General features: G+C 36.9%; 1 protein-coding gene across 5 annotated transcripts in view; it reads left to right on the top strand.

Moving 5' to 3' along the window:
* Nucleotides 1-27,379, top strand: part of LOC150086911 (uncharacterized) — a 320,086-nt gene that overhangs the window by 42,598 nt on the left and 250,109 nt on the right. For all 5 annotated transcript variants that reach the window (XM_090372801.1, XM_090372802.1, XM_090372803.1 and 2 more), the window contains exons 2-3: nt 18,943-19,008; nt 21,213-21,307. In XM_090372801.1, the coding sequence (XP_090228927.1) occupies nt 18,943-19,008; nt 21,213-21,307 (161 nt within the window). The remainder of the gene's footprint in view (nt 1-18,942; nt 19,009-21,212; nt 21,308-27,379) is intronic.

Below are 27,379 nucleotides of genomic sequence, written 5' to 3'. Positions count from 1 at the left end.
ATAAGAAAAAAAAGTCAAAAACGCTGATATACGCGACAGGGTAAATTACTGAAAATTAATATAATCTCTTTTAATAATAGGGCCTTGTTTATCTTTCTGCTTCCTAGCTCCAAGATTACGAAAACTAGAGCTGAAACTTCGCGTGCAAGCTGTTGCGGGAACTAGTGATGCACACCAGGGTGTATTATATACAGTAGGGCCTCGACTTACGATGACATCGACATCCGATATTCTCAGGAACCCATAGCCATCCATATGATCTTTTATTTCAAGGACCGATGATATTTGCAGGTACCGATGGCTTTCCGATATAGTTGGAACGATACGTGGGTGGAAATTTTCAGACGCGTGGCGCACGGAACATCACTCGTACCAATATTCGTACAAGTACTCGTACTTGTTCTCAACCAATTAGGGTCTTTGTTATTGTTCAACAACGTAATCGTTCAACGTGTGGCGCGCGGAACATCACTCGTACGATTGATTCAGATCTATGACGATCTGAAACTTCAAGCTCCATTAACCAGTGGCAGTGCTGTGCGCTTTGAAGACTTTAAAGCCAGCAGAGACTGGTTCGAGTGCTTCAAAAAAAAAAGGGCGAATATTAAAAGTGTTGAAAGGCATGGGGAGGCATCCAGTGCTGGTAATAAAGCAGCTGAGACCTTTAAAATTGAATTCCAAGAGTTTGTTGATCAGGAGGGTATCTTCACCAGCAGGTTTTTAACATTGACGAAACCGGCCTCTTCAGGAGAACGTACATTACTAAGGATGAGGCTAGTTTACTTAGACATAAGTCTATGAAAGATAGGCTCACTCTCCTGTTGGGTGCCAATGCCTCTTGAGATTTTAAGCTGAAGCCTTTGCTTGTGTATCACTATAGCACCCCCAGAGTATTTAAACAACAAAAGGTCGACGAATGCATGCTGGGAATGTTTCGGCGCAGTAACAAGAAGGCATGGGTTACAAGATATGTCTTCAATGAATGGGAACTTGAAGTTTTCTGTCCTTCAGTGAAGAGTTATTTCGAAGAAAAATAAGCTTCCTGTGAAGGCACTGCTCCTGCTGGATAATGCGCCAGGCCATGATCCCAACCTTGTTCAATCTCTTCAGATACAATTTGATTTTGTTCAAGTCAAATTTTTGCTACCCAACACCACTCCTCTTCTTCGGCCAAACCAGCAAGTGATTGCAAACTTCAAGGAAATCTACGCCACGAAAACGTTCGCAAGTTGATTTGCAACGGCCTCTAGTGAAAATGCTCTCACCCTCAAAGATTTTTGGAGGTCGAAGTTCAACGTGCTGGATTGTGTGAGGCTGATTGTAAGTTCTTGGATTGATGTTTCCACCAGGCGTTTAATGTCAACCTGGAAAGAGATCTGGCCTTTAATTATTCATAACGTTGACGGATTTGAAGATGATGGTGCTTTGACAAATGATATTGTCACTCTTGGTAATCAATGGGTCTGGAGGTTGGCGAAGAGGATGTGGAGGACCTTATTGACGCTCATGGGCCTGAGCTAACAGACAGAGGAGCTACAAGAGTTGGAGAAAATTACGGAGAGTGACACTGGACTTTTCTTTGCCAGTAGCAACAAAACACTGAAAAGACGTGTGACGTCTTTTCAGTGTTTCTACCATCACCACTATGCCACCATTGATTTCATAAGTTCTGCACTTCGAGTCTGTTTTTTATTTTATTTTAAGATGTTTTATGACTATTTATTAAGCGATCTTTATAAAAAAAAAACTAATTTTTAATGTAAAAATGAAGTATAATATGCAAGAAATACCTATTTTATGTTTTGTTGCGAAACGAATTATAGGAAACCAATGTATTATTGGTTTCAACTTACAATATTTCAACATACAATGGGTTTTGTGGAACGTATTACCATTGGATGTTGGGGTCCCACTGTATTTGTTTATTAATTCTTTCTCGACTTTTAAAAGCATTGAATTTATAGAGGGATTTAATGGCATCTGCTTCTATCGGCTGTCAGTATTGTGAAATTTTTAAATATTTCTCTTAATAAGTGAAACATAATACAGTATTTTGCAATTATTGCCTTAAATAAGAAGAAATATTTAATTTAAGTAAATAAGACATCACTGCCAATTTACAAATGCAATAAATATTACGTCACAAAGGTAAATAAGAAATCTTTTAAATCGATTTACAAACGTCAACTGTCAGTTTCATTTACTTTATCTATTTCTTCAGAGTACCCTGGTGGTCAAAGGCCAAGGAACAAACAAAAACAAATCAAAAAGATTTTATTAGGTTGTGATAAAAGGTTAGTGAGATTCGTTTTAAAATGTGTCTTAAAAATGCACAAACGCTGGGATAAATTTCGATCACAAATTACAATTATTGAGTTTATTATTATCTTATATTATTATTATTATTATTATTATTAGCCATATTATTATTAGCTATATGGCTTATGCTGCACCAGCCAAAAAAAAAAATTTCTAAGTTACACTGAGAGAGAGAGAGAGAGAGAGAGAGTTATTGTTTGGTTTTTAGGAGCATTAGCAACTAAGGCCATATTGCTCTGCGATGGTCATTCCCTGACCTTTCCGCATCCTCCGTATTTGGTGGTGACGGGCTCGAACCCCGGTCTAATCAAGAAGCATGTGCTATGCACTGCTGCTCCTTCCCACCTGGCTACGGAGGCGCCCGAGAGAGAGAGAGAGAGAGAGAGAGAGAGAGAGAGAGAGAGACAAGAGTTAGAAGTAGAAGGGGATCATCAAGAAAGAGAAGAATGATGATATCCAGCTCAGGACCCTAGGTGTGCCAAGCCCATACTCACCAGAGTTGTTCATGAATGGCTAAATTTGGCCTATCGATAGTCCTTGGAAACATGTAATATGGCGTGTGATCTCTGTGGGTAACAGTATAGATAAGATGCTGAGAACGAGACTGTCAGTATGAGGTATCACTTCCTATTCTTGCAAAAGAACAGACATATGCTCAGTGAGAATTTTGTAAGGGCACCTGTTTCCGAAAGCCCTTTTATTGGATTGACTTCTGGGAATGTGATTTGCCATTCCCTGAGAGCTATACTCTCTCCGAAGATTCGGATCTTCCGATGATTCGGGTCCCAGAATAGAATAGGTAAGTGCATACTGCTCTGTTTGAAGGAGATTTAGCTTTATTGAGAGAACTATTGTCAGGGAAACTAATAACATTTTTTGTAACAAAGATAGGTGGACCAGAACCATGGTGTGTGTTTGCCGGGAACAACAATCGATGATGTTACCAACAGATTGTCATATTTTATGGGGGGGGGGTAAAGAGACCATTATTATTCATGTGGGAACTAACGATATTAAACGAACACGACCTGATGATTTGTTAGATAAATATAGGACCATGCTGAAAAAATGCCGCGAGCTAGGTCAGAATGTGCATGTGATGTGTTTGCAATTCTGCCCAGACATTATAGGAGGGATTATATGTGCCTAAAGCCTTGTGGATTAACTCTAGACTTGAGAGTCTGCAGGGGAGTGGGTGGGATTTTTTTTATCAGCGTTACCCGCACTTATTGGTAGAAGAAATATATTTTGTAGAGATGGCAATTCATTTCAACAAAGGTGGTGCAAGGGTTTTTCACTTATCATGGGCTCAGGAAAACTGCTATTAATATAAACTAGGGGTTTCTCTGATGATAAACGCGATTATATTATGTGTATGGGTCAAAGTAATGTTTGCACACATATCAACTTCAGTCTTGAAATAAGCTGTCATAAGCGATCTCATCTCTTGAACAAATGGCCGATTAACCTTTTGGTGAGGCTATCTGTTTGAAAGTAGTGCAATATCAGGGCAACTCATTGCAAAGGCAAGTTTGTTCTTATGAGAGAATTAAGACGTTTGCATTACCTTTGTATTTTGAATCGTGCTAGCCACAAAAGCCAATTAAAAGTCATGACATTCCTGCGATCATTTTATAAAGGGAAGGAGTCACCTTTCTTCCAAATGTGATCATTGATATGAGTGCCGGATTTCTTTTTTAATTTTTCCGAAATGTGAAATGTTGATTTCTTTTTGTAAAATGTGTCTGATTTTCAGAGTGCACTGTATATGGTCAGAATATATTGATGCAGAGGACAATATTATGAAAAAAAAAAAAAAAAAACCATTAGTCTTCCTTGCATATTTATACTGTATTTTGATAGTGAAACTGGGGGAAAAAGGATGGCACTAAAATTGTCGGTCAATTTTAGTGCCATCTTCCCGACAGATTTGTTTCTAAAATGTAGAGTTAAAATTTGTGTTTCGGTGTTGTGGGAACTAACGATTCCCTCCCCTCCTCTCGTATGCTGAGACGCACTATTTAGTATACGTAAGGTGCTTGTTTTTGTTTCAGTTTGTTTGTTTTCTCTAGATGTAACGATATACAGTATATGTCTATATTAACCAAGTCTGTAATTCTTTCCTTCAAGTTTGTAATTTGTTTTCTGTCTCAGCGTTTTAACTCAAAGTTTTAGTGTTTGCGCATTGCTGCGTCTCGCAGTCTACTAGTTACAGTCTTTTGTTTTCGAACAAGTATTTTCTTCTGATTCATTGGGTGGTAATTACTGGATAATTGCCAAGTCACATGTTATCAAGTCTTGACTTTTTCATTGCTTATGACAGTTTTTCATGAGTCGCTGTCAAAAGTTTTCCGCTTCGTAGTTTGAAGTAATATATTTCACTCTCTTCGCCGAGGTTAAGATACTGTTCTTGTAAAATGTTTCTTTCAGTTTCAGAATACAGTTTGAACACGATTTTATGTTTTGAAATTCAGACTCTGTGATGCTTGACCTCACCAACAGGATGTTACCGGTTGGTAATGATCCATCTCATTGTAGATATTTTTGGCTGAAAGTGAAAGTTCGTTGCAGTGACAGCTTACTTCATCGTCCGGTGTTGCTCGTTTTATTGGTTGAACTTCTAAAGTAAAAGTTTCTTCCTTGTAGCAAAACTTCCTTGAAAGATGGATGCTTTTATGTTCCTTTTTGTTCCCTTATTTCTGATATGAACACTGAACAAAATTTTATCCATGGCTGATTGCCTTTTGTGTGAGACTGAGACTGTAATATCTTTAGTCTATGAATATAGCAACAGACATAATACTACAATTTCTCTAGCCTTTGTATTAATTCTATTATCTCCTTAGGTTGGTTGCAATAAAAAAAAAAAAAAAAAAACATAACACCCACTGTTGAATAAAGGTGGCAGTTGCCACCTTCGGCATTGCCTATTGCCCCTTAATTTTCTAAATCGTTAATCGGAAAAGCATTTGCTGAGACCTTCGGGTAACTGTAGATTACATATTACAATCAATTTTGCATTTACTTGATTACAAATAGTATGTTATCTGGGAATGACACAAATAAAGCTGTTAATTCTAATTTATACAATTGACAGCGGAAAATTTCCAGTAGGCCCGGCAGCCTGTAAGCAGCAAGAGCTATTGAATATAATTTTACATATTAAACATTTTTCACTGTATATAATTTTATAGTCCATGCATCAGAAACTCTTATAGATGTGCTTTTTATAGTGATTATGGAAAGCCAGTATATATTTGATTTTTGTTCATGGAATTATATTTAAGTATTAAGTAATATTTTTGAAATTTGTGTGCAGTATAGCGAGTAATTGGATGAAAATAATATGAATGATTTGGGAGGTTTGTTTTTTTTGACAGATGCAGAGTAAGGATTAATTTTTCATCATTTGGATTGAGGATTAATTTTTCATCATTTGGCCAGTCTAATACGATTTGTGCAAAAGCTTCACGTGTTTTATAGCATAAGAATTTTATTGTTCTACTTCGCCTTTGTAATGTTCAAACAAGCACGCTTAATGTGAGAACGGGTTGTATTCACATTAACATGTTCACTCTTGTTATATTAATGCATTATCTGCTGAGTATCTGTTTTGCAGAAACCTTGAAAATCGTGCTCAACCTTTTTTTTAAGCGAATGATTAAAGGTTTGCCAAGCACATAAATATTTTCTCTTTAAACAAAAACTTGGCTGTGTAATGTCTTCGGTTGTCAAATGTGAATAAATGCTTCACTTCTTGAAACAATATTAAACAGCGTTTCAAATTACTTGTAGCTAGTATTCAGCGCTTGCTTTGGTCCAGACTTTATCTGCAGTACCACAACTGCCAGGTATATTACAAAGATGTTTTTATCCTGAATGTTCCGTGTAGCCGAATAGTTGCATACTTAATTTTATTATCATGCCACTTGAATAACTGATTATCACTTTAACTAATGGCAGATTACATATTCACTTAGGGGAGTCATTTAAAGATTTGAGCTTATGATGACGGGAAGTAATTCGATAGTTCGTTGCTTGTTAGGTAGATGCTGAGTACTTCTTCCTGCCGTTTGCTTCAGAGAGTCGCCAAATGACGAGTTCACTTAAATGAGCTTTCTGTAATGTTCACATATATACTATGCTGTCATGACCTTCTGTATACTAACTGCAATCTGTGAGTGTAATAGCTTCCTTAATATTCACTAAGGATTTCCTTCCTTGTGTAATATTGTTCATTATTCGTCACATCATCGTAATGGAACAGTTGCTTTGGGAAAAATAAATAAATAAATATATTTAGGGAAAAATAAGAATAATTCGGCACAACAATGGTCACGAAGCTGTAAAGTTATAGGGCAATTCAAAGTAGATTCACAACTTTGCAAGTCACTTGGTATATTTTGAACTTAGTGAAACGTACCAGGGGCTCATCCAGAAGGGAAGGAGGGTGGGGTTGGCTGCTGAGCTTGAACTCTCCCCAAAGAGACGCGATCAAAACAAAACACACAAAGCCTGAGTAATTTGCTTTAGGTCAAAGCAGCGGCTGTGATCCTCAGTTCTCCCTCACCCCATCAAAGAAAAATCGCGAGTGCGTTATAGTGCCAGGCACGAATGAAACCATAGTCATGGAATTTATATTTAGGATTATTATTATTATTTTTTTTTTTTTTTGAGTTTCTCTGGCGCTTTGTGCTCTCGATGATTGATTGTTGTAGATTTTTAGGCTTATTTCGACTTAGAACATATTGCGCCGTATATATATTGTCTGTAAATTGCGTGTCTGTAGTTGAGTTGCCTGCTTGTTTGACGAAGAAAACCCGAGTTTCCTGGAGGAAAACTATGCAACCTTCTTTTGAGACCGACTAACTCTGCCATGGTCTGAAATGCCCATAAAATTCTTAACGTCATTGACGTGATTTGAACTCGCTTCTTTTCAGGCCATTGTGGGGGGGGGGGGGGATGGCGAGAGCTTTGTGTGCTCATCCACAGCTGTGGTCCATTTTCTTTGTTGGAAACAAACCATGTAATTATAAATAATATATTTAACTGAAATAATATTGTAACTATTTTATAGCTGTTTTAATTTTAGTTTAGTAGTAATTTAAACGATTAAATTACTGTGGTCCATTTTCTTTGTTGGAAACAAACCATGTAATTATAAATAATATATTTAACTGAAATAATATTGTAACTATTTTATAGCTGTTTTAATTTTAGTTTAGTAGTAATTTAAACGATTAAATCAGCATGGCTAGTGTTACATTATAATAACCAGTAGCAGATGTTTCGATTGCATAAACCTCTTAGAACGTTTATATTTTATATTGTTTAATACTACGTTGTAAAGTAGAAGAGCATATTGTGAGACACTTCATTAAAAGTATATATGTGTGTCATTTGATAGTGATGCTTTAGTTTTATGATTTTAACAGAATTTGTCTAGATATTGTTTTAACAAGAAACAGCAAGGATGACACGTCTCAAAATAGTATGCCACTTGAGGGAATTGCCATTCTTGATTTTCATGCAAATCAGTCTCTTTCTTTGTACGAACTGTTGCTAGCTGATGGTTGTACATTCCTTATATTATTATTATTATTTTTTTTCTTCTGTTTATACTCCGGGACGACCAAACGGTCAGAGGAGTTCACAAGATAGACAGAATACAAGAAACAGCACCGTATTCAGCAGTCATGGGCTTGAACCCCAGTCACTCAAGGCACGTGTACTTATGCACCCGCGCTCCTGACCACTAGGCTACGGCGACCTTTATAGGCGAAATTGAATCAGTGAGACAGGGAGCAGTTGCCATGGAGGGTAACAAATCTGGGCACTTGGAAGTTACTGAAGTGTAATATACTATGCCAAGAGATGCTTCCTCAAATGACCAGACATCAGGAATGGATCATCATATAGAGTAGTAGTTCAAAAAAACTACTGAGATCTATGGACTCCTTAAAAAATCCAATAAATGTTTACGGACTCCTTCAAAAATCAAAAAATGTTTGCAGACCTCTATACACTGATGAGCCAAAACGTTATGACCACCTACCTAATATGATGTTGGTCCTCCATGTGCAACCAAAACAGCCCTTACCTGCCAAGGCATGGATGCTACAAGATTTCTAAATGTGTCTTGTGGTGTCTGGTACCAACATGTAACCAGCAGATCCTTTAACTCCTGTAAGGTCCATGGTTGAGCACAGCAGATTGGAGTTTCTGTTCCAACACAAACCACGGATGCTTGATGGGATTGATGTCTGTGGAATTTGGAGGCCAGGGCAATACCTGGAAGTCTTCCTCATGTTCCGTGAACCAGTCTCGAGTGATCCAGGCGGTGTGGCATGGCACATTATCCTGCTGAAAGACGGCACCGCAAGAGAGGAAGACCCATTGCCACGAAAGGGTGTATCTGGCCTGCAATGATGTTTAGGTAGATGGTAGATGTCAGAGTGCCTGGCACATGGATAACTGGATCCAGGGTATCCCAGCAGAACATCACTGCCACTGGCTTGTTTTTGTCCCACGGTGCATCCAGGTGCCATTATTTCCTCAGGTAAACGATGCATACGTACCTAGCCGTCCACATGATGCAACAGAAAACGTGATTCATTGGATGAGACGACCTTCTTACAATCACTCAAGGTCCAGATTCGATGCTCGCATGCCCATTGTAGGTGCTGTCGCCAGTGAACTGTGGTTAGCATGGGCACTTGAAGCAGCCCCATTTCCAGCAGGGTTCAATGTACCGTGTGTTGTGACACATTACTCCCATCACCAGCATTCCAGTTACTGGCGAGTTGCGCCACAGTTGCCCTTCTATTGCCACGTACCATTCGGGAGAGCCTTCGCTCACTTTGAGCATTGATGAGCTGTGGTCGTCCAACACCTCGCTGACAGTTCGTGTGTTCACCCTCCTCGGACCACTTTTGGTAGGTACTAACCACGACTGACCATGAGCACCCCACCAGCCATGCCGTTTTGGATATACTCTGACTCAGTTATCTGGCCATTACAATTTGGCCTTTGTCAAACTCGCTTAAGTCCGCTGCCTTTCTCATCCAAAGAACAAGAGTAGTACTGATTAACGGAGCTCAGTATCATGTGTTTTTTATACCATGTCCCGACCCACGCGCACGCCATAGTTCACCTGCAGTTGCTTCGATTTTAATAATGACTCGCTAGTCATAGTGTTTTGGCTCATCGATGTATATATTTATTTATATATATATATATGTATATATTGGGACAAACATATGCATATGTTTCTCTGGTTTCCCCAGGGTTCGGTGTTGGGCCCATTGTTGTTTTGTATATTTATCAATGATATTGATGAAGGTATATCAGGTTTAATGTTCAAGTTTGCAAATGATACAAAGGTTGGCAGGGTTGTTAAAGACAGTATGCTACTCCAACTGGACCTAGATAAGTTGAAAAAACTGAAGTTTAACATTGACAAATGCAAAGTACTGCTTAGTAATAACTGAAGAGAAACATACCAATTGTGTGGTACTACACTCAGGGAAGTGGAAAATGAAAAAGACCTGGGTGTAATTGTGCAGTCAAATATGAAGTTTGCTGAGCAGTGCAGACGGGCTGCCAGGTCAGGTCATGGAGCCTTGTCAGTGATATATAGGAATTTTGCTAGCAGGGACAGGGAAGCGATTATCCCGTTACACAAGGCAATGGTCAGGCCACACCTATAGTACTGTGTACAGGTTTGGAGGCCTCATTTTAGGAAGGATGTAGAGTTGCTAGAATGAGTACAAAGAAGGGCAACAAGATTGGCGAGGGGAAAAGGTTGCTTTTACCAAGAAAGGCTTAAGTTCTGCAAATTGCAGCACCTGGAGTGGAGTCACCTGTGAGGTGATCTGATTGAGGTGTATAAGGCCTTGAATGGGTTGAGCAAGCTGAATGCTAATGGGATTCTTCCTCTTGCTCAGACTAAGAACCTGAGGGGGCACAATTTCAAATTGAGGAAAGATAGTTGTAGAATAGATGTGCGGAAATTTGCCTTTAGCCAGCGGGTAGTTGATTGGTGGAACAGGCTTCCATCTTTTGTTGTGGAAGATAATAGCCTAAATAAATTTAAGGCTGAGCTGGACAGGCATTTGGAATAAATGGAGGGGTGAAATGGGAGGGATTTTTTTTGTCTAATGCTACATAAGCTTGCTTTCTTGCATCGTCGTATGCCTCTACTAATGCTAATATGACGCCCCAGGGCTCACATCTTGTGAGTATGGGCTTGGCACACCCAGGGTCCTGAGCTGGATATCATCATTCTTCTCTTTCTTGGTGATTCCTTTCTACTTCTGACTCTCTCTCTCTCTCTCTCTCTCTCTCTCTCTTTTGGCTAGTGCAGCATAAGCCTCAGGTTTCCTTGCACCATATGGCTAATAATAATAATTTTAATGATATGTATGAACATTGGGTTTTCTGAAAAGAAAATTCAAAGTTTTATGTTTAAAACAACTCAACTTTATTCTTATTTTTGCATAAATATATAATAATAACTTTAGTCTCAATTTGCTATATATACATAGAAGGAATAATCTGACCAGTTCCAGAGGCTCAGTTTTGCGGACCCCTTGAACTGGTCTATGGACCCCAGTTTGGGAAATGCTGATATAGAGAATAATCTGGTTCCAAGCAAGGTAATTTTAGTGGCTGATTCGCTTGGTAGGGAAACTGGGAATATATTCTGTAATTGAGACAGATGGAACGCAACCAGGGTATATTCTACCAGGTGCACTAAACCAATTGTATCATATAAAAAAAAAAAAATATATATATATATATATATATATATATATATATATATATTTGTATTAGGTTAAGCCTGTAATCCAAACATGGCAGGCTAGCTGTTGAGAGGAAGCTGTTCTTTCTCGCCTCCGCGTAGGACATAATCATCTTACACATACTTTTTTGCTGAGGACAGATGATCCTTCTATGTATGAAGATTGAGACACCTTTTTAACAATTAAACATATTTAACCAAATTTCCATGCTTTAGACAGGAACAGTGTATATCAATGCCACTTTTAGCTATCTGACTGAGCCCTATATACTCAGTCAGATACCATCTGACAACGACCAGGTGTTGGCTGTTATTTCCTATTTAAAATTATTAACTTCTTTTCTTTTATTTAAAATATACTCTTCTGTTATGTATACCTTTAACTGTATTTATATATTGCTTATATTTTTATATACGGCTTGCAAATCTTGTCACTGTAGTCTTTAATTACCTTTGTATATTTTACTGATTTTATTACTGCTTGTTATTCATTTACTGTTGTTGGGGTCCTCCCTACACCAGATGGAAAAGACCTGAGTTCAAATCCCCGTTTATGATGAGAGGAATTTTTATGGGTCTTTTTCACAACGTGGTGGAGTTAGTTGGTCTTGGGCAAGGGTAGTATGGTTTTTTTTCTCCCAGAAACTCTGGTTTTTCATCCAGCAAAACAGAAAATCAACCTCAGAACACAATTTTTACACAATATATTCTGAGCAACATTGCCTCAGTCACTGATGCTCCTAAAACCCAACAACAACTGTTGTTGGCACATTATAGCCTATGTTACTGATGTGCCAATAAACACCAAACCAACCATCCAGGTGCACTAAAACTAATGATGTTGCTAACCATTTAAGGGAAATAAAGGGTGTGCAATTATTTGTGTAAGTATTTATAATTATTTTAAGAACTTATAATTAATTATAAGTTCTTAAGGGAAATAAAGGGTGTATAATTATTTGTGTGGGATCTGATCACTTAAAAACTAAATGTTGATTTCATTAAGAAATATAAGGTTATGCTGGAAAAATACCATGAGAAGGGACAAAATATTGTGAGAGCATTTCTACCCAGACACAGTATGAGAGACTATGTGACAAAAGCCTTGAATTGATTCAAGGCTTTGCGGACTGTGTAAGGCTTATGAGGGAAAGTTTTTCTCTGCTTAGTATGCCCTAGTTAACAGTAAGGACTTACTTTTTAAGGATGGAATTCATTAGAAAAGGAGTGGTGGAAGGGTCTTTGCTAATGCCATAGAAGTCTTAATGGTTCAGGAAATTGCTAATTGAGGGGGGGGGTTGACCAACGGAACACTTGCGCCCTTCCTGCAAATGCTTTTTAGTATTAGTATTAGCAATGGCCACATGGTGCTAGGAAGCCTATGGCTTATGCTGCACCTGCCAAAAAAATAATAAAATAATAAGAAGAAAATTAAAAACAAAAAAATTAATAAAAGAAAAGAAAAAAAACAACCCGTGTGTTTTCCGCCATTCTTAGGTAACTATCCAGCCGACCTTTGAATTTCCCCAAACTGCTCTTCATGGACTAATATTATTAGTGGAATCCCCCCAGGGTTCAGTGTTGGGTCCATTGTTGTTTTCTGTATTTATCAATGATATTGATGAAGGTATATCAGGTATAATGTCTAACTTTGCAGACAATACGAAGATTGGCAGGGTTGTTAATGACAGTATGCTACTGCAATAGGATCTAGAAAAGTTGAGCACATGGGCTGAGAGGTTGCAACTGAAGTTTAACATTGACAAATGTAAAATACTGCATATGGGTAGCAGTAATCCCAGGGTAATGTATCAACTGTGTGGTACAACACTCAAGGTGGTAGAGAATGAAAAGGACCTGGAGGTAATTGTGCAGGCAGATATGAAATTTTCTGACAGTGCAGATTGTCTGCAAGAGTAGCTCATGGTGTCTTGTCAATGATATACAGCAATTTTTCTAGCAGGGATAAGGAGGTCATTATCCCCTTATATAAGGCAATGGTCAGGCCACACCTTGAGTGCTGTAAACAGGTCTGGAGGCCTCATTTTAGGAAGGATGTAGAGCTGCTGGACCGAGTACAGAGAAGGGTAAAATCAACATGTTGCAGGCAAATATTAGTGAATGGAACAAAGGGTTGCTGTTACGAAGAAAGGCTTAAGTTTTGCAAATTACATTGTCTGGAGACTAGGCATCTGCGAGGTGATCTGACTGATGGGATTCTTCTTCTTGCCCAGATTAATCTCCTGAGGGGGGACATACATTCAAATTGAGGAAAGACAGTTGTAGAATCGATGTGCAGAAGTGTGTCTTTAGCCAGCAGGTGGTTGATTGCTGGAACAAATTTCCATCTGTCGTAGAAGTTGATAGCATAAATAAATTCAAGGCAAACATTTGGAGCAAATGGATGAGTGAAATGGAAAGGTTTTTTTTTTTTTTTTTTGCTGATTCTGTATAAGCTTGCTTTCTTGCATCATATTCTTCTGCTAATGCTAATGCTAAATCCTGCATGAAAATTTAGGGAAAAGGAAGGTCTGCGAAATTCGTGTAGCATAGCCTCATGGATGAGCAAACACAACAGAGAGAGAGTGTCATCATGTGAAAACTTCATCCAGGCTTGTCAAGAATCCTGATTTCCTTGACTATATTGTCATTGCAAATGAGCCCAAAACGTTTCGTGTACAGAAGTCCAGGATCAAGATGATGCTGATCATGTGTTTAGACAAACAGGGCATGATCACAAGGAATTTGTACCTGAAGGAGAGAGAGAGAATCCATGCTATTTGCTATGTACAGTTGTTTCAAAGACTGTTGAAGTGCATTTCCCAGGTGAGGCAACAATTTTGAGAGAAAGGCAGCTGGTTCTTGTTGCACAACAATTCCCCTGCCCATTTTACACTTTTCCGACATTTCCGACAAAATATTGCATTGTACAGATCAACCATTTGCCCTGATCATCTGCTCTTCTGATCCCACACCAGTGAACTTCTTCTTTTCCAAGTTGAAAATTGTCCTCAAATGAAAGAGATCTCAGGACTTTGAGGACATAAAGAAAAATGTAACAGCCAAACTGAACATCATCTCTCTGGATGCCTATGCTGACTCTTTTTAGAAACTTTTGGAATGGTGTAATAATTAAATGCATTCATTGAGGTGATGATTACTTTGAATAAAAATTAAACCATTTTTCAGAAAATAGTGTCTTTTCAGAAACTTTTTGGAATGGTGTTATAAGTGCATTCAATCAGGTAGTGATTACTTTAAATAAAAATAAAATCATTTTTGAATTTGTTCACTTTGTGTTCTTTTTATTGCACCAGTCTGGGAACTTTATTGCCACACCTTGTATGTATCTCTTCATAAGTGACACCACACCTCATGAGTTTTGCATAACGATACGGTGCCTCCATAGCCAGGTGGGAAGGAGCAGCAGAGCGTAGCACACGCTTCTTGATTAGACCGGGGTTCGAGCCCGTCACCACCAAATACGGAGGATATGGAAAGGTCAGGGAATGACCACCACATATTCCCGGAGCAATATGGCCTTAGTTGCTAATGCTCCTAAAAATCAAATAACAAACAAACAAGCATAACAATACACATGAAGTGTTCATTAACTGTCTAAAGCTATCAATGCTGCATTAAAACTACCTTTAATCTATGAATTTCCTTTTAGGTGCATGCATGCACACAGTGCACTCTTCTTATGATCACATATGTAATATTATCACTTTTATGATAAAAAAAAAATACTTTTAATATAAAAAACATTTTTTGCCTTATTTCAGTGTATGCACATGATTAATGGACATCTTGATTTGTTCTTAAACTCAGACATGTTGCATGGCTAGTTGCTGCTATTGCTTTGTACAGTTCATATGGTTGTCTTGTAATCACATATGCATATGATTGTGACATTACTCTATGAAAGAAAATACTGTATCTGTGATCCTACAAATCTGTTTTACAGCAGGCCATTAATCCTTTTCTAGTTTTTGATTTTAATATATTTTTTATTTGCTTTCACTGATTTGTATGGATTTGCAGAAACATTATTTATGACCTTCTCAAAGAATTAGTGGACAGTCAAATTAAAGTATTTTATATTGCTTCTTTTTCATGTCTTCTTTCTGCCCATTTCCACTGTGTATCAGTAAACAATGCTGAACAGCTTCAACAAAACATTTTGGTCAATCACAGTAGGTTCTTCTTTTTCATCAATACAAATTTCAAGTTCCATTGCGTCCGCAGTGAGTTCCCTCTTCATTCATTCATGCATGCAGTGTCCACATCCACTTCAGTATAGTCTTCGAAACAAGTTTCTAAGTTTAGGCAATGATGCACATCCTCAAAGCTTTCATCACTATTATGGGACTGTTCTTTGTGATTAATAGAGAAAGAAACATGCAAAGCTTCATGTGATGCATCATGAGACAAATCCAGCTTGTTTGAAGCATTCGGTGATCACTTTTTTGTAAACCTCATCCTGTGTTGAAACACATAAATACTTTGCATGCAGCATGCTGATTTTGCATTGTGTTTTGCTTTCGAGGCACAGCACAGGTTTTGTTTAATAGCATTCTCTGATAATTTTTCTTAAAGCACTGGTTTACACATTGATCAATTGGCTGGCTGTTGTTGTTGTTGTTTTTGGTTTTTAGGAGCATTAGCAACTAAGGCCATATTGCTCCGGAAAATGCGGTGGTCATTCTTTGACCTTTCCGCATCCTCCGTATTTGGTGGTGACGGGCTCGAACCCCGGTCTAAGCAAGAAGCGTGTGCTATGCACTGCTGCTCCTTCCCACCTAGCTACGGAGGCGCCAGTTGGCTGGCAAACTGATATCATATTAGGTGGCAGGTGCTCAACAGTGATTGCACATAGTCCACTCACTTGACAATGAAGGTTGAAGTTACCACAAACAGCAAAACTTTTCAATTCTCCTGCTCATCTTTTGATTGGCTCCAATCATCCATTCTTTGTACTTTTTTGATAGCGTACAAGTTTTTTTATTTTTTTCAATACATAGTTTTCAATGGCCTCAAAAACTTTTAAGCATCAGAACTTTCGGACTTTTCCAGTTATAAAGAGAGGAAGCATTCTTGTGCCAGACATGTTAGCATTTGGTAACTGGTAATACTGTGTTTTGTTTTGTTTTCTGGGAAACTACATTTCTCACCTTTAATGTAAACATTTTATCCTGTAGCAACTTGAAAGAAAAAAAAAAAAAAAGGTCAGTTTCATCAGTATTGAAGATGTCATTCTGCAACAAAATATTTTTTTAAACGATTCTGTTTTCATTCTTTCATAGTTTTAATGTCAACAGACACCATTTTTTGAAAAAAGAGCCAATGACAAGAACCATTTTTTCTGGAACCATTCATCAGAAGATGAAACCTTCAATATTCATGTGATGTGCAAATGATTCAGTGTTAGTTTTTAAAAGATTTCCATCAGTGGGAATGATTTTTGCTTACATCATTATTAGCGATTCCATGAGTACTTTTTCAAGATCTGGATACTTGGCCTTTTGTGCCCTGATCCTATCCAAAAGCAGATTTCTCTGAGCTTCAATCTTTTTTTCAGTTTTTCAGAATTGTGAACCATGTACTCTTAAGGATATCAGTCTTAGAAGGCACACCATTAGGTACAGCTTGTAATATTTTAATTTTCTCTGTGACTGGCAGCCATGTCGATAAACATACGGTCTGTACATACTGTATAATGAAATGAACTTCTAGTCAAGTTTAATTTCATTTTGCCAATGGGTGATTTCTAATGGTTAGTCTGCAAGCTCATCATTAGCATTCTTTCATTTTAAAATGCAAATATTGTAATTAAAAAAAAAAAAAAGTAAAAAAGAAACAAGATAGTACGTGGAAATTTTTGGGCTATTAGAGAATTTGATAGTTATTATGAATATATTCATAATAACTACTAAATATATTCATAATAACAACATAACTATGTTATGTTGTTATTATGAATATAAAATAGCAAGAAGTCTATCGGAAATTGGCTGGGATCTACCACATAGGTAGGCGCCTCCATAGCCAGGTGGGAAGGAGCAGCAGTCCGCAGCAGACGCTTCTTGATTAGACCGGGGTTCGAGCCTGTCACCACCAAATACGGAGGATGCGGAAAGGTCAGGGAATGACCACCACATATCCCGGAGCAATATGGCCTTAGTTGCTAATGCTCCTAAAAACCAAATAACAACAACAACAACAACCACCACATAGGTCATTATAATATGCATGGATGTTAAAAAGAGTGGCCACTATAAAGAGCTTCGACTCTATTCAGTTTTTATTTATTTATATGTATTATTTTTGCTGTGTATTTTTTTGGAAGTAATAAGATGAAGAGATTTAAATAATATTGAATAAGAATGTTCATCTGAAGAATTAGGGTTTTATGATTATGGATCAATATTATAATTATATATTTAACCGTAGATATAATTTACGGGCATTCTTAAAACTTAATTTGACAAATTAAGATTTTTATAACTGAAAAATAAAGCTGATTAACAAAAATTTGATATGCCAGATGTACTAAATTCAAATTGTTATTTTAGTGGCACTGGAGCTTGTTATTCACCTTTGTAATATTGGATACTGTGTCTGTAAAAGTGTGTGTTAGTGGGCCAATGTGCATGTTGTGTGTATGCTGAAAACCTAGAATAACTCAGGTGGAACCATTCCCTCCACCTGAGATTGGCTGACTATAGCTTTGATTGAAGGGAACTTTAGAAATTCGTTCAATCATCAATGAGAATCACACCCAGACCTCTCCAAGAGAGTGGCAGACAACGATGTATTGCAACTGAACTGCCATAGAGATTGTACGAGCTGTCCTGTGATCTTCTTTAGTGGCAATTTAAACAAATTTTTAAATGCAAACCCTCTCAGCTAGTATAGTGGTTATGATTGCCTTTCTTTCACTGCTGAGACATGAGAATTCCTCCCCCCCCCAACAATGGCAGGAAAGTCAGTATCAGGTGACATGGTTTTATCTTTACTAATTTTGGGACTTTTTTCGACTAGCAAACGGATACCAACTAAAGAATACGTGCAACTTACAGACATAGTATACTGATGCCTCATGGCCTTAGCTGCTTTAGTCCTTAATGCACAATCACAATTAAATAAAAAAATGCTGGTGAAAATAAAAACTCTAGTTAGATTCTGGGTGTACAGTTAATAGTTCCAGTAAGATATAGCACAAACATAGAGAAGTGTTTAAAAGTATCATTTGTGAAATTAAGAGTATTTTTATTTATTATTATTATTTTTTTTTAAAGTAAGGGGACTCAAGTTAATATTTGATAAGCTCATATAACAAGGGACACTATAATTATGATTGTGCAGTGGTTTATCTTCCTGTAGTGCATTTATATCATGGCCCTGAACTCAAGAAGGAGTGGGTGGAGAGCAAATTACTAAAAAAATAATGTTGTGCTGGAGCCAAAGCCAATGATGATATACCACTGTGATTCCATAAATTGAATTATTCTGATTAATTTTTGTTCGTGCTTTGATGTGCATGAATTAAAGGAATTGATGCCAGCTATGTAACACTGATGAATAGTTTTCATTTTTAAATTTTTATTATTGACTATTTGTTAATTTTTACAATTTTTACTGTATGCACTTAGGTGTGTTTTGCAGCATAACAAATGATTTTGTTACTCATTTGATCCTCTTTATTAATTAATTTTGTCCTGGTTAATAATAATTAGATAGGTAATAAAGACCCCTTACAGAGGTTCCTAAACTCTGTAGTTATAAATTTCCTTCATATCATTTTCCTCCCCATCTAGATGACAGAAGGCCGCCGGAGCCAGGTGTTGTTGTTGGATGAACGCCGATTGGACATTCTCATTCAGGTACATTTTTATAATCTTACTTGATTAGAATAAATTAAATTGAAGAATGTTTTTGATTGATTTTTACATGATTATGGTCATTTTTTAAAATGTCATTTAATTATTGAAAATAATATGACATTATAATAAATTAATTTAGTTTTTCATATGCATAAGATGCCTCTTGGCTTCACTATGTAATAATTTGACTCCCAGTGGATGGATTTATGTGAAATTTTATATGTGGCTCAGAAAAATTTGTTGTCATTCCAAATCTCATTAAAATCAGACCAGCAGAAATTCTCCTTTTTTTTTTTTCCTTTTTTTTTTTTTTTTTTTTTTTCTCCCCCATACATATCACACAGTCTATCCATATATACACTATATTGTAGCTGAAGCACTGGACATTATTTGTTGCTGTACACTTACTGAAGGAATGAATTGGCAAATGTGGTAGATGTGCAGAAAAGAAATATTCTTGATTCACATATATGAAACTTTAACATGAAATACATGTTACTTTCAATTGCTGTTAAAACTGGGAGAAAATAAGTAAAGTACATTACAAAAATTTTGACTGCGTACTACAATCTTGAGGTACATGTTGCTATTTGTATGTTTTGTTATTCCAGAAGGTCCATGAAATATGTGTTGCATTTCAAGTTTTTTTAAAAATCCTGGATCAAACAAGTGAAGTATTACAAAACGTTGAGTGAATATTATGTTGTGAGATACGAGCAGTGAGGTGAAATCAGTGTTCTATATATTATTAGTTAATTAATTAACAATTGAATTTTTTTCTTTTCACAGAAAAGAAAAAATTCAATTAATATAGAAAATAGAACTCAAATGTGCTTGAAATGTAATGTGCTGCATACATTAAGCTTGTTGGAAGTTTGCCAACTTCTTGTCATTAATGTACTGACTGAAAGTAATCCTGTCCTGTCAGTCCTATTATGAATGGCAAAAAAATTTATTTTAATTTAGATACCAGTACAGTCTTTTATTGAAAGTAAGTTCCAAGCATTGGTAGATTAGTTAAATTAAGAAAATTAAACAATTAAAAGGAAAAGTTCAATTAGAAGTGAAAAGCTCCTCCAATTTCAGTTAAAATAATTAGCAAAGAATTTTATAATAATGATTCTGCTTAAAGATAAGTATAAAATGTGATGGCTAGTTTTATGGAATGATAGTATTAAAAAAAAAAAAAAAAAGTGTATAAGTGTGTTTATTCTACTAATAATGCATTATACAAAGGTATATTTTGTTTCCCTTTCATATTCCTTTATTTATTTCTATTTTCTGATGTCTCTGTTGACACTGTTCCTACTGTTTCTCACTTTCACCTTTTTTTTAGGTACTTTCATGTGTGTGATAACAGCACATACACATAAAGTGCCTGTTGTCTTCAATATGTCTGTCTGTGTGTACTTCCAGCAACTGCAACTTGACTTGGAGTGGATGGATTTTCATGAAATTTTTTATTTAATTCTCTTTGAAAGATTTGTCAAGCCGTCTAAAATTGAATTAAAATTGAATTGAATTAAATCTAAAACCAGACCAATAAAAATTCAGCAGTTATTATTTTTTTATACATATCATATAAACTATAAATATATAAATCATATGTTATTATATTACTATTTGCTTATTATTGTATTAATTACAGTAGAAATGTTGAAATACTTTGCAATTATTATTAAAATTTAGAAAGAAATAAGTAAAGTTAATTAAAATAGTATTGACCTACTATGATCTGAAGTACATGTTGCTATTTGTTTAATATATTAAATCACAGAGTGTGAAATGCATGATATCTAGCATGCATTTCACAGAGTGTGAAATGTATGCTAGATATCAATTTTTATTAAAAACCAGAAGGAATTAAGTGAAGTATATTACAAATAATATTGTAATGTACTTCACATATATCTCAACATAATATTCACATAAGTTTTGTGTGAATATTATGTTGAGATATGTGCAGTGAAGTGAAAACAATTACTTTTATATAATCTTATTTAATTAATTAGTAAATTATTAGCAAAAAGTTAATTATTTATTTACTTTTCATTTTTGTTAATCACAGAAAATAAATTTCATTAAAAAAAAAAAGTGAACATTCCTGAAATGTAACACATTGTGAATGTTATCTAACTTGTTTTTTTACTGTATTGATATTCATTTGTGTATTTCCCCCCCCCCCCTTTTAATGTTTGTTATAGCCCAAGCTCTATGCCTGTGAATTGCTGGATATGGTTGCATCCCACTCAAATATCAAAGAAAAGGAATATTTTGGTCTTGCATATCTTGATGATAGGTGAGTACCCAAGAGTACCATTTGGTGATATTTAACTTCTCAGTGTAATACAATTCTTTTTTATACTTTGGTATGACCACCGGGTCAGAGAGAAATTTACAAATAAATTGTGAATATAATCGTTAATCATATTTGGTATGACGGGTCTTGAACTATGGTCCATTCAATGAGCGTGTGCTACTGCACCGGCGCCTCCATAGCCAGGTGAGCAGGAGCAGCAGTGGTAGCACACGCTTCCTGATTAGACCAGGGTTCGAGCCCGTGACCACCAAATACGGAGGATGTGGAAAGGTCAGGGAATGACCACCGCCTTCCTCGGAGCAATATGGCCTTAGTTGCTAATGCTCCTAAAAATCAAACAACAACAACAGCTACTGCACCTCGCTCATAACCACTCAGCTATATCAGGCCCTAAGATGCCTTTAGGAAATTATCTCCAGTTAATTCAGTCCTGAGAACGGGGATAAAGAGGGATGTGAAGCTATATAAAAATGCAAGTAATACATTTTTCTTAAAGCGACAATATTAAAATCAAAATTATTATGGTTTATTGATTATTTTTGCATAATTACAGAAAATTCCAAACCAACTAGGTAACCTCACATTACAATACTGTACCCTATTCTCCATATTTGTTTATTTGTAAATAAAGGATTTTTTTTGAGAATGTCTCTTTTTATTGTTTGAATGGAACATTTCACAAAGTATAAATTTTATTTTTCGATATTTTACATGAATGAATTGTTTATACAGTTAACGCTTCCAAATTTAAAAATAGCTAATGCTATTTAGCCATATTGAGATTATATGAAGTTGAGGATTGTCTTGTCTTTTCGTGTTTCCTTTTTGTTTTTGTGGGTAGTTGGATTTAAAATGCCTAGCTAATATAATAATGTAATAATACTAATAATTATTAATAATATTATTATTAATAATAATGTAATAATATAATAATGTTATTGCTCAGAAGCACAACAGACTTTGCCTTCACAATGAGTTGCTCCAATGTTGCATTACTTTCAAATAAATGGCATCACCAAAGGTTAACTGCCATTTATTTAAAGATTTTTTTTTTTGGTAGTTGTTGGCGCATCGGCTTCTATTGCCATAATGCACATCCCAAGGTTTTTGCAGTACTTTGATCCAAACCTGAGGCAGGATTCGAACCCGCGACCTTTGGGTTGCTAGGCAGGCACTTTACCCACCCGGCTAGCCCGGTCGGCTGTTTAAAGATGCCACACTGAGTTCCCTCATCATAAAACACACCATATTAGATGGTGTGTTTTAAATAAATGGGAGTTAGCCTTTTGATAGTGCAGTTTATTTGAATGTCGTGCAGTACTAGGGAAACTTGAGAAGACAAAGTTTATTCCTCTGTTTGTGATATGACCGTTGCATTAACCAGGCAGGTGAAATCTGGATGGTTGCAAAACATGTGAAAGGACATGACTGTCCTTCCAATGTCATCTAAGTTGTTGAAAGTTCATATATTAATGTCATTTACAAACATAGCTTTCACAGTAAACTGCCATGTTTTTTTACAAGCATGGCAGCCTACTGTAAAAGTTGGTTGGTATTTAGGTTATGCTTTATCCCAGCCTAATGCTAAGAACTTTTTTTTTTTGGGGGGGGGGAGAAAGATAATCTCACTTTGTCACAGTTCTTTGAATTCAAGACTGTTGGTAGACTTCTTTGTATAATGTTTTCTGGAAAATCAGATGCTGAATTATCAGACCTGTACTGTATTAAAAAATTATATAATACTGTACCTCATTTTTATTTTCATGGTATTATTTTCTTTTTGAAGCATCCATTCAATAGATTAATTACAGGTATAATGTAGTGCAACAATTGTAACAGTGATAAATCAGTGACACTGGAGAGAAATTGGAGGTTCCATATGTAATTGAAGGGTTGTTGGAACCCTGAATATCAGTGAGGGTACTAGTTATATTATTGTATTGGCAGGTGTCTTTACAGTTGCATTTTATTTTGCAACACATTTCATTAAAAGTTTCCTGCCACTGTATAGAGGGTACATAATTTGTTAAAAGGATATGTTTGTCATCACTTTATTTGCAATCATCACAAGAACGTATACCTCTTTTTTTTATGTATACCTTCCATTAAGAATACATAATATAGGGTATACATAAAAAAGAGTGGGTCTCCTTAAAATACAAGGTTTAATTCTGTTTTTATATCTTCAAGTCATTTAATTTTACGGTATTGAGTAATGAAGAAACATAAGTTCTTGAAATATGAATTGAGTTCAAATGAGACCCATGGCAGCTAGCAAATACCAAATTTCTCTGTCTGTAGTGTTACAAATAATTTTCTTTGTATTCAGTCCAGTTCAATCTGTATACTTTTCTTTTTCTTCTTCTTTTGGATCCGGTTATCTTGCCCCCTCCAGTGCAATTTGTGGTATTTCATATTTCTCTCCTCTCAGGATGTACCTGCAATACATGCCCACTTTCTCCTCAATATTGTCATTATATATCATCATATTTGTTATGTATATCATCATATATGTTGTCATTTATATCGTCATATTCTCCTCTATATTGCCATTTGTAGAACTCTTTTATCACCAACTCTATTTGTCCAACTTCATACCAGTTAGCATGGCAAAGTAAAATTATTATTATCATTATTAATAATAATAATAATTATGGTACAAGGAATCCTGAGGCTTACGCTGCACCAGACAAAAAAACAATTTCTGAATTACCCTGAGAGAGAGAGAGATCAAGAATCAGAAGGGAATCGCCAAGAAAGGGAAGAATGATGATTACCAGCTCAGGACCATGGGTGTGCCAAGCCCATACTCACCAGACGTGATCCCCTGGAGTATTATGGCCACTTTTTGCAGTACTCTCCCTCCTTCAATATACGTTTTCTTCCTGTGTAGTGTTCTAAGAGTTCTGTCTTTGTATTCCCATGTCAAAGAAATCTTTAGAGCTGTATTTTTCACCTCATAATTTCACTTCAATATTTCATGCTTGTTGAGTGCTTTTTCATTGTTGTTAACAGACGGAAGGGACAGAATGACAAATTAGGTCTCTGAAAAATAAATATTAGCTGCACATTGCTATACCTTTTTAATCTGTTGGACTAACTTCTTTTGGGTTGCTAACTATTGCAATTTAAAATATAAATATTTTGCAAAAATTTGAATAACTGCTGAAGGATGCATCGACATTCACACATGAGGAGTTATTCAGCGAGGGGAATGCCAGAGGTGCATTCAACTCTGGCAGTAAGCTAGAGAATCTTGTAATAACTGAGAGTAAAGTGGAGGAGAAATTGTTGAAGATAAACACAAGAATGGCACCTGGGGTGGATGGAATCTATCCAGTTATATTAAAGGAGGCAGCAAAGGAAGTAAGCAAACCCTTAGCCATAATTATGAGAGCTTCCTTGGACTCAGGGGAGTACCCATGGACTGGAGATGTGCAAATGTGACCCCAATTCACAAAGGAGGATCAAAGGCTGACACAAGTAATTATAGACCTGTGAGTTTAACTTCTGTTCCCGGAAAATTAATGGAGGCACTGGTTAAAGAAGCACTGTAGGATCATCTAGACAAGACTTCAGTTATAGCTCAGACACAGCATGGTTTTGTTAAGGGGAAGTCTTGCCTGACCAATTTGATTGGATACTATGATGCAGTCACAAAAGAACTGGATGCAGGGAATAACTTTGATATTATATACTTGGATCTTAGAAAGGCTTTTGATACTGTTGCACATGGAAGACTGCTGCACAAATTGGAGCAGTGTGGCATTGGAGGCAAATTGCTGCTGTGGGTAAAGGGGTGGCTGAGGGGGAGAAGACAGAGAGTGGTAATCAATGGACACTGCTCGTCGTGGACTAATGTTATTAGTGGAGTCCCTCAGGGCTCAGTGTTGGGTCCATTATTGTTTTCTGTATTTATAAATGATATTGATGATGGTATATCAAGCTTAATGTCCAAGTTTGCAGACGATACGAAGGTTGGCAGGGTTGTCAAGGACACTACTGACACTATGCTGCTGCAACAGGATCTGGAAAGGTTGAGCAGATGGGCTGAGAGGTGGCAAATGAAGTTTATACGGGAAACTACATATGGGAAACAGCAACCCCAGAGCAATGTATCAACTCTGTGGTACTACACTAACAGTGGTAGAGAATGAAAGGGACCTGGGGGTGGTTGTGGAGGCAGATATGAAGTTCTCTGAGCAGTGCAGATGGGCTGCAAGAGTAGCTCATGGTGTATTGTCAATGATATATAGAATTTTCTAGCAGGGATAAGGAGGTGATTATTCCCTTGTATAAGGCAATGGTCAGGCCACACCTAGAGTACTGTATACAGGCCTGGAGGCCTTATTTCAATAAGGATGTAGAGCTGCTGGAACGAGTACAGAGAAGGGCAACAAGATTAGTGAATGGAACAAAGGGGTGCTCTTACGAAGAAAGGCTTAAGTTTTGCGAATTACAGTGTCTGGAGACTAGGCACCAGCGAGGTGATCTGATAGAGGTGTACAAAGCCTTGAATGGTTTGAGCATGCTCAATGCTGATGGGATTCTTACTCTTGCTCAGAATAATCACCTGAGAGGGCATAAATTCAAATTCAGGAAAGACAGATGTAGGATAGATGTGCGGAAATTTGCCTTTAGCCAGCGGGTGGTTGGTAGGTGGAACAGACTTCCATCCCTTGTCGTGGAAGTTGATAGCCTAAATAAGTTTAAGGCTTGGCTGGACAGGTATTTCGAACGAACAAAGGGGTGAAGTGGAAGTGGTTATTTTTTATTTATTTATTTTACTTTAATTTTTTTGGCTGATGCTGCATAAGCTTGCTTTCTTGCATCAAATGCCTCTACTAATGCTAATGCTAAATAATTTTTTCAAGTTATGGTGAAAAATTTATGAATGCTGAAAAAATATATTAAAGACAATTTTTAAAAAAAATTTCAGTGAAAGTTTTGTGGCTAAATTTAGCTTGTGTTGCCTGTTGTTGATCAGTCATTGGCTTTCCATATCCTTATGCTAGATCACTTTTTTGGCCACTAACCCCCTTGGTTAGTGGCCAAAAAAGGCCACTCAATGGACACTGCTCATCGTGGACTAATGTTATTAGTGGAGTCCCTCAGGGCTGGGTCCATTATTGTTTTCTGTATTTATAAATGATATTGATGATGGTATATCAAGCTTAATGTCCAAGTTTGCAGATGATACAAAGGTTGGCAGGGTTGTCAAGGACACTACTGACACTATGCTGCTGCAACAGGATCTGGAAAGGTTTAGCAGATGGGCTGAGAGGTGGCAAATGAAGTTTAACATTGACAAATGTAAAGTACTACACATGGGAAACAGCAACCCCAGAGCAACGTATCAACTCTGTGGTACTACACTGACAGTGGTAGAGAATGAAAGGGACTTGGGGGTGGTTGTGCAGGCAGATATGAAGTTCTCTGAGCAGTGCAGACGGGCTGCAAGAGTAGCTCATGGAGTATTGTCAATGATATACAGGAATTTTTCCAGCAGGGATAAGGAGGTGATTATTCCATTGTATAAGGCAATGGTCAGGTCACACCTAGAGTACTGTATACAGGTCTGGAGGCCTCATTTCAAGAAGGATGTAGAGCTGCTGGAACGAGTACAGAGAAGGGCAACAAGATTGGTGAATGGAACAAAGGGGTGCTCTTACGAAGAAAGGCTTAAGTTTTGCAAATTACAGTGTCTGGAGACTAGGCACCAGCGAGGTGATCTGATAGAGGTGTATAAAACCTTGAATGGTTTAAGCATGCTCAATGCTGATGGGATTCTTCCTCTAGCTCAGAAAAATCACCTGAGAGGGCATAAATTCAAATTGAGGAAAGACAGATGTAGGATAGACGCGAGGAAATTTGCCTTTAGCCAGCGGGTGGTTGGTTGGTGGAACAGACTTCCATCCCTTGTGGTGGAGGTTGATAGCCTAAATAAGTTTAAGGCTCAGCTGGACAGGTATTTGGAACGAACAGAGGGGTGAGGTGGAAGTGGGTTTTTTTTTTTTTTTTTTTTTGGCTGATGCTGCATAAGCTTTCTTT

The sequence above is a fragment of the Mastigoproctus giganteus genome, chromosome 4 (genome assembly GCF_048544385.1).
Source record: "Mastigoproctus giganteus isolate SK-2022 chromosome 4, ASM4854438v1, whole genome shotgun sequence".
NCBI classification, from domain to species: Eukaryota; Metazoa; Arthropoda; class Arachnida; order Uropygi; family Thelyphonidae; genus Mastigoproctus; species Mastigoproctus giganteus.
Note: the sequence above shows the minus strand (reverse complement) of the source record. Positions and strands in the feature narration are given on the sequence as shown.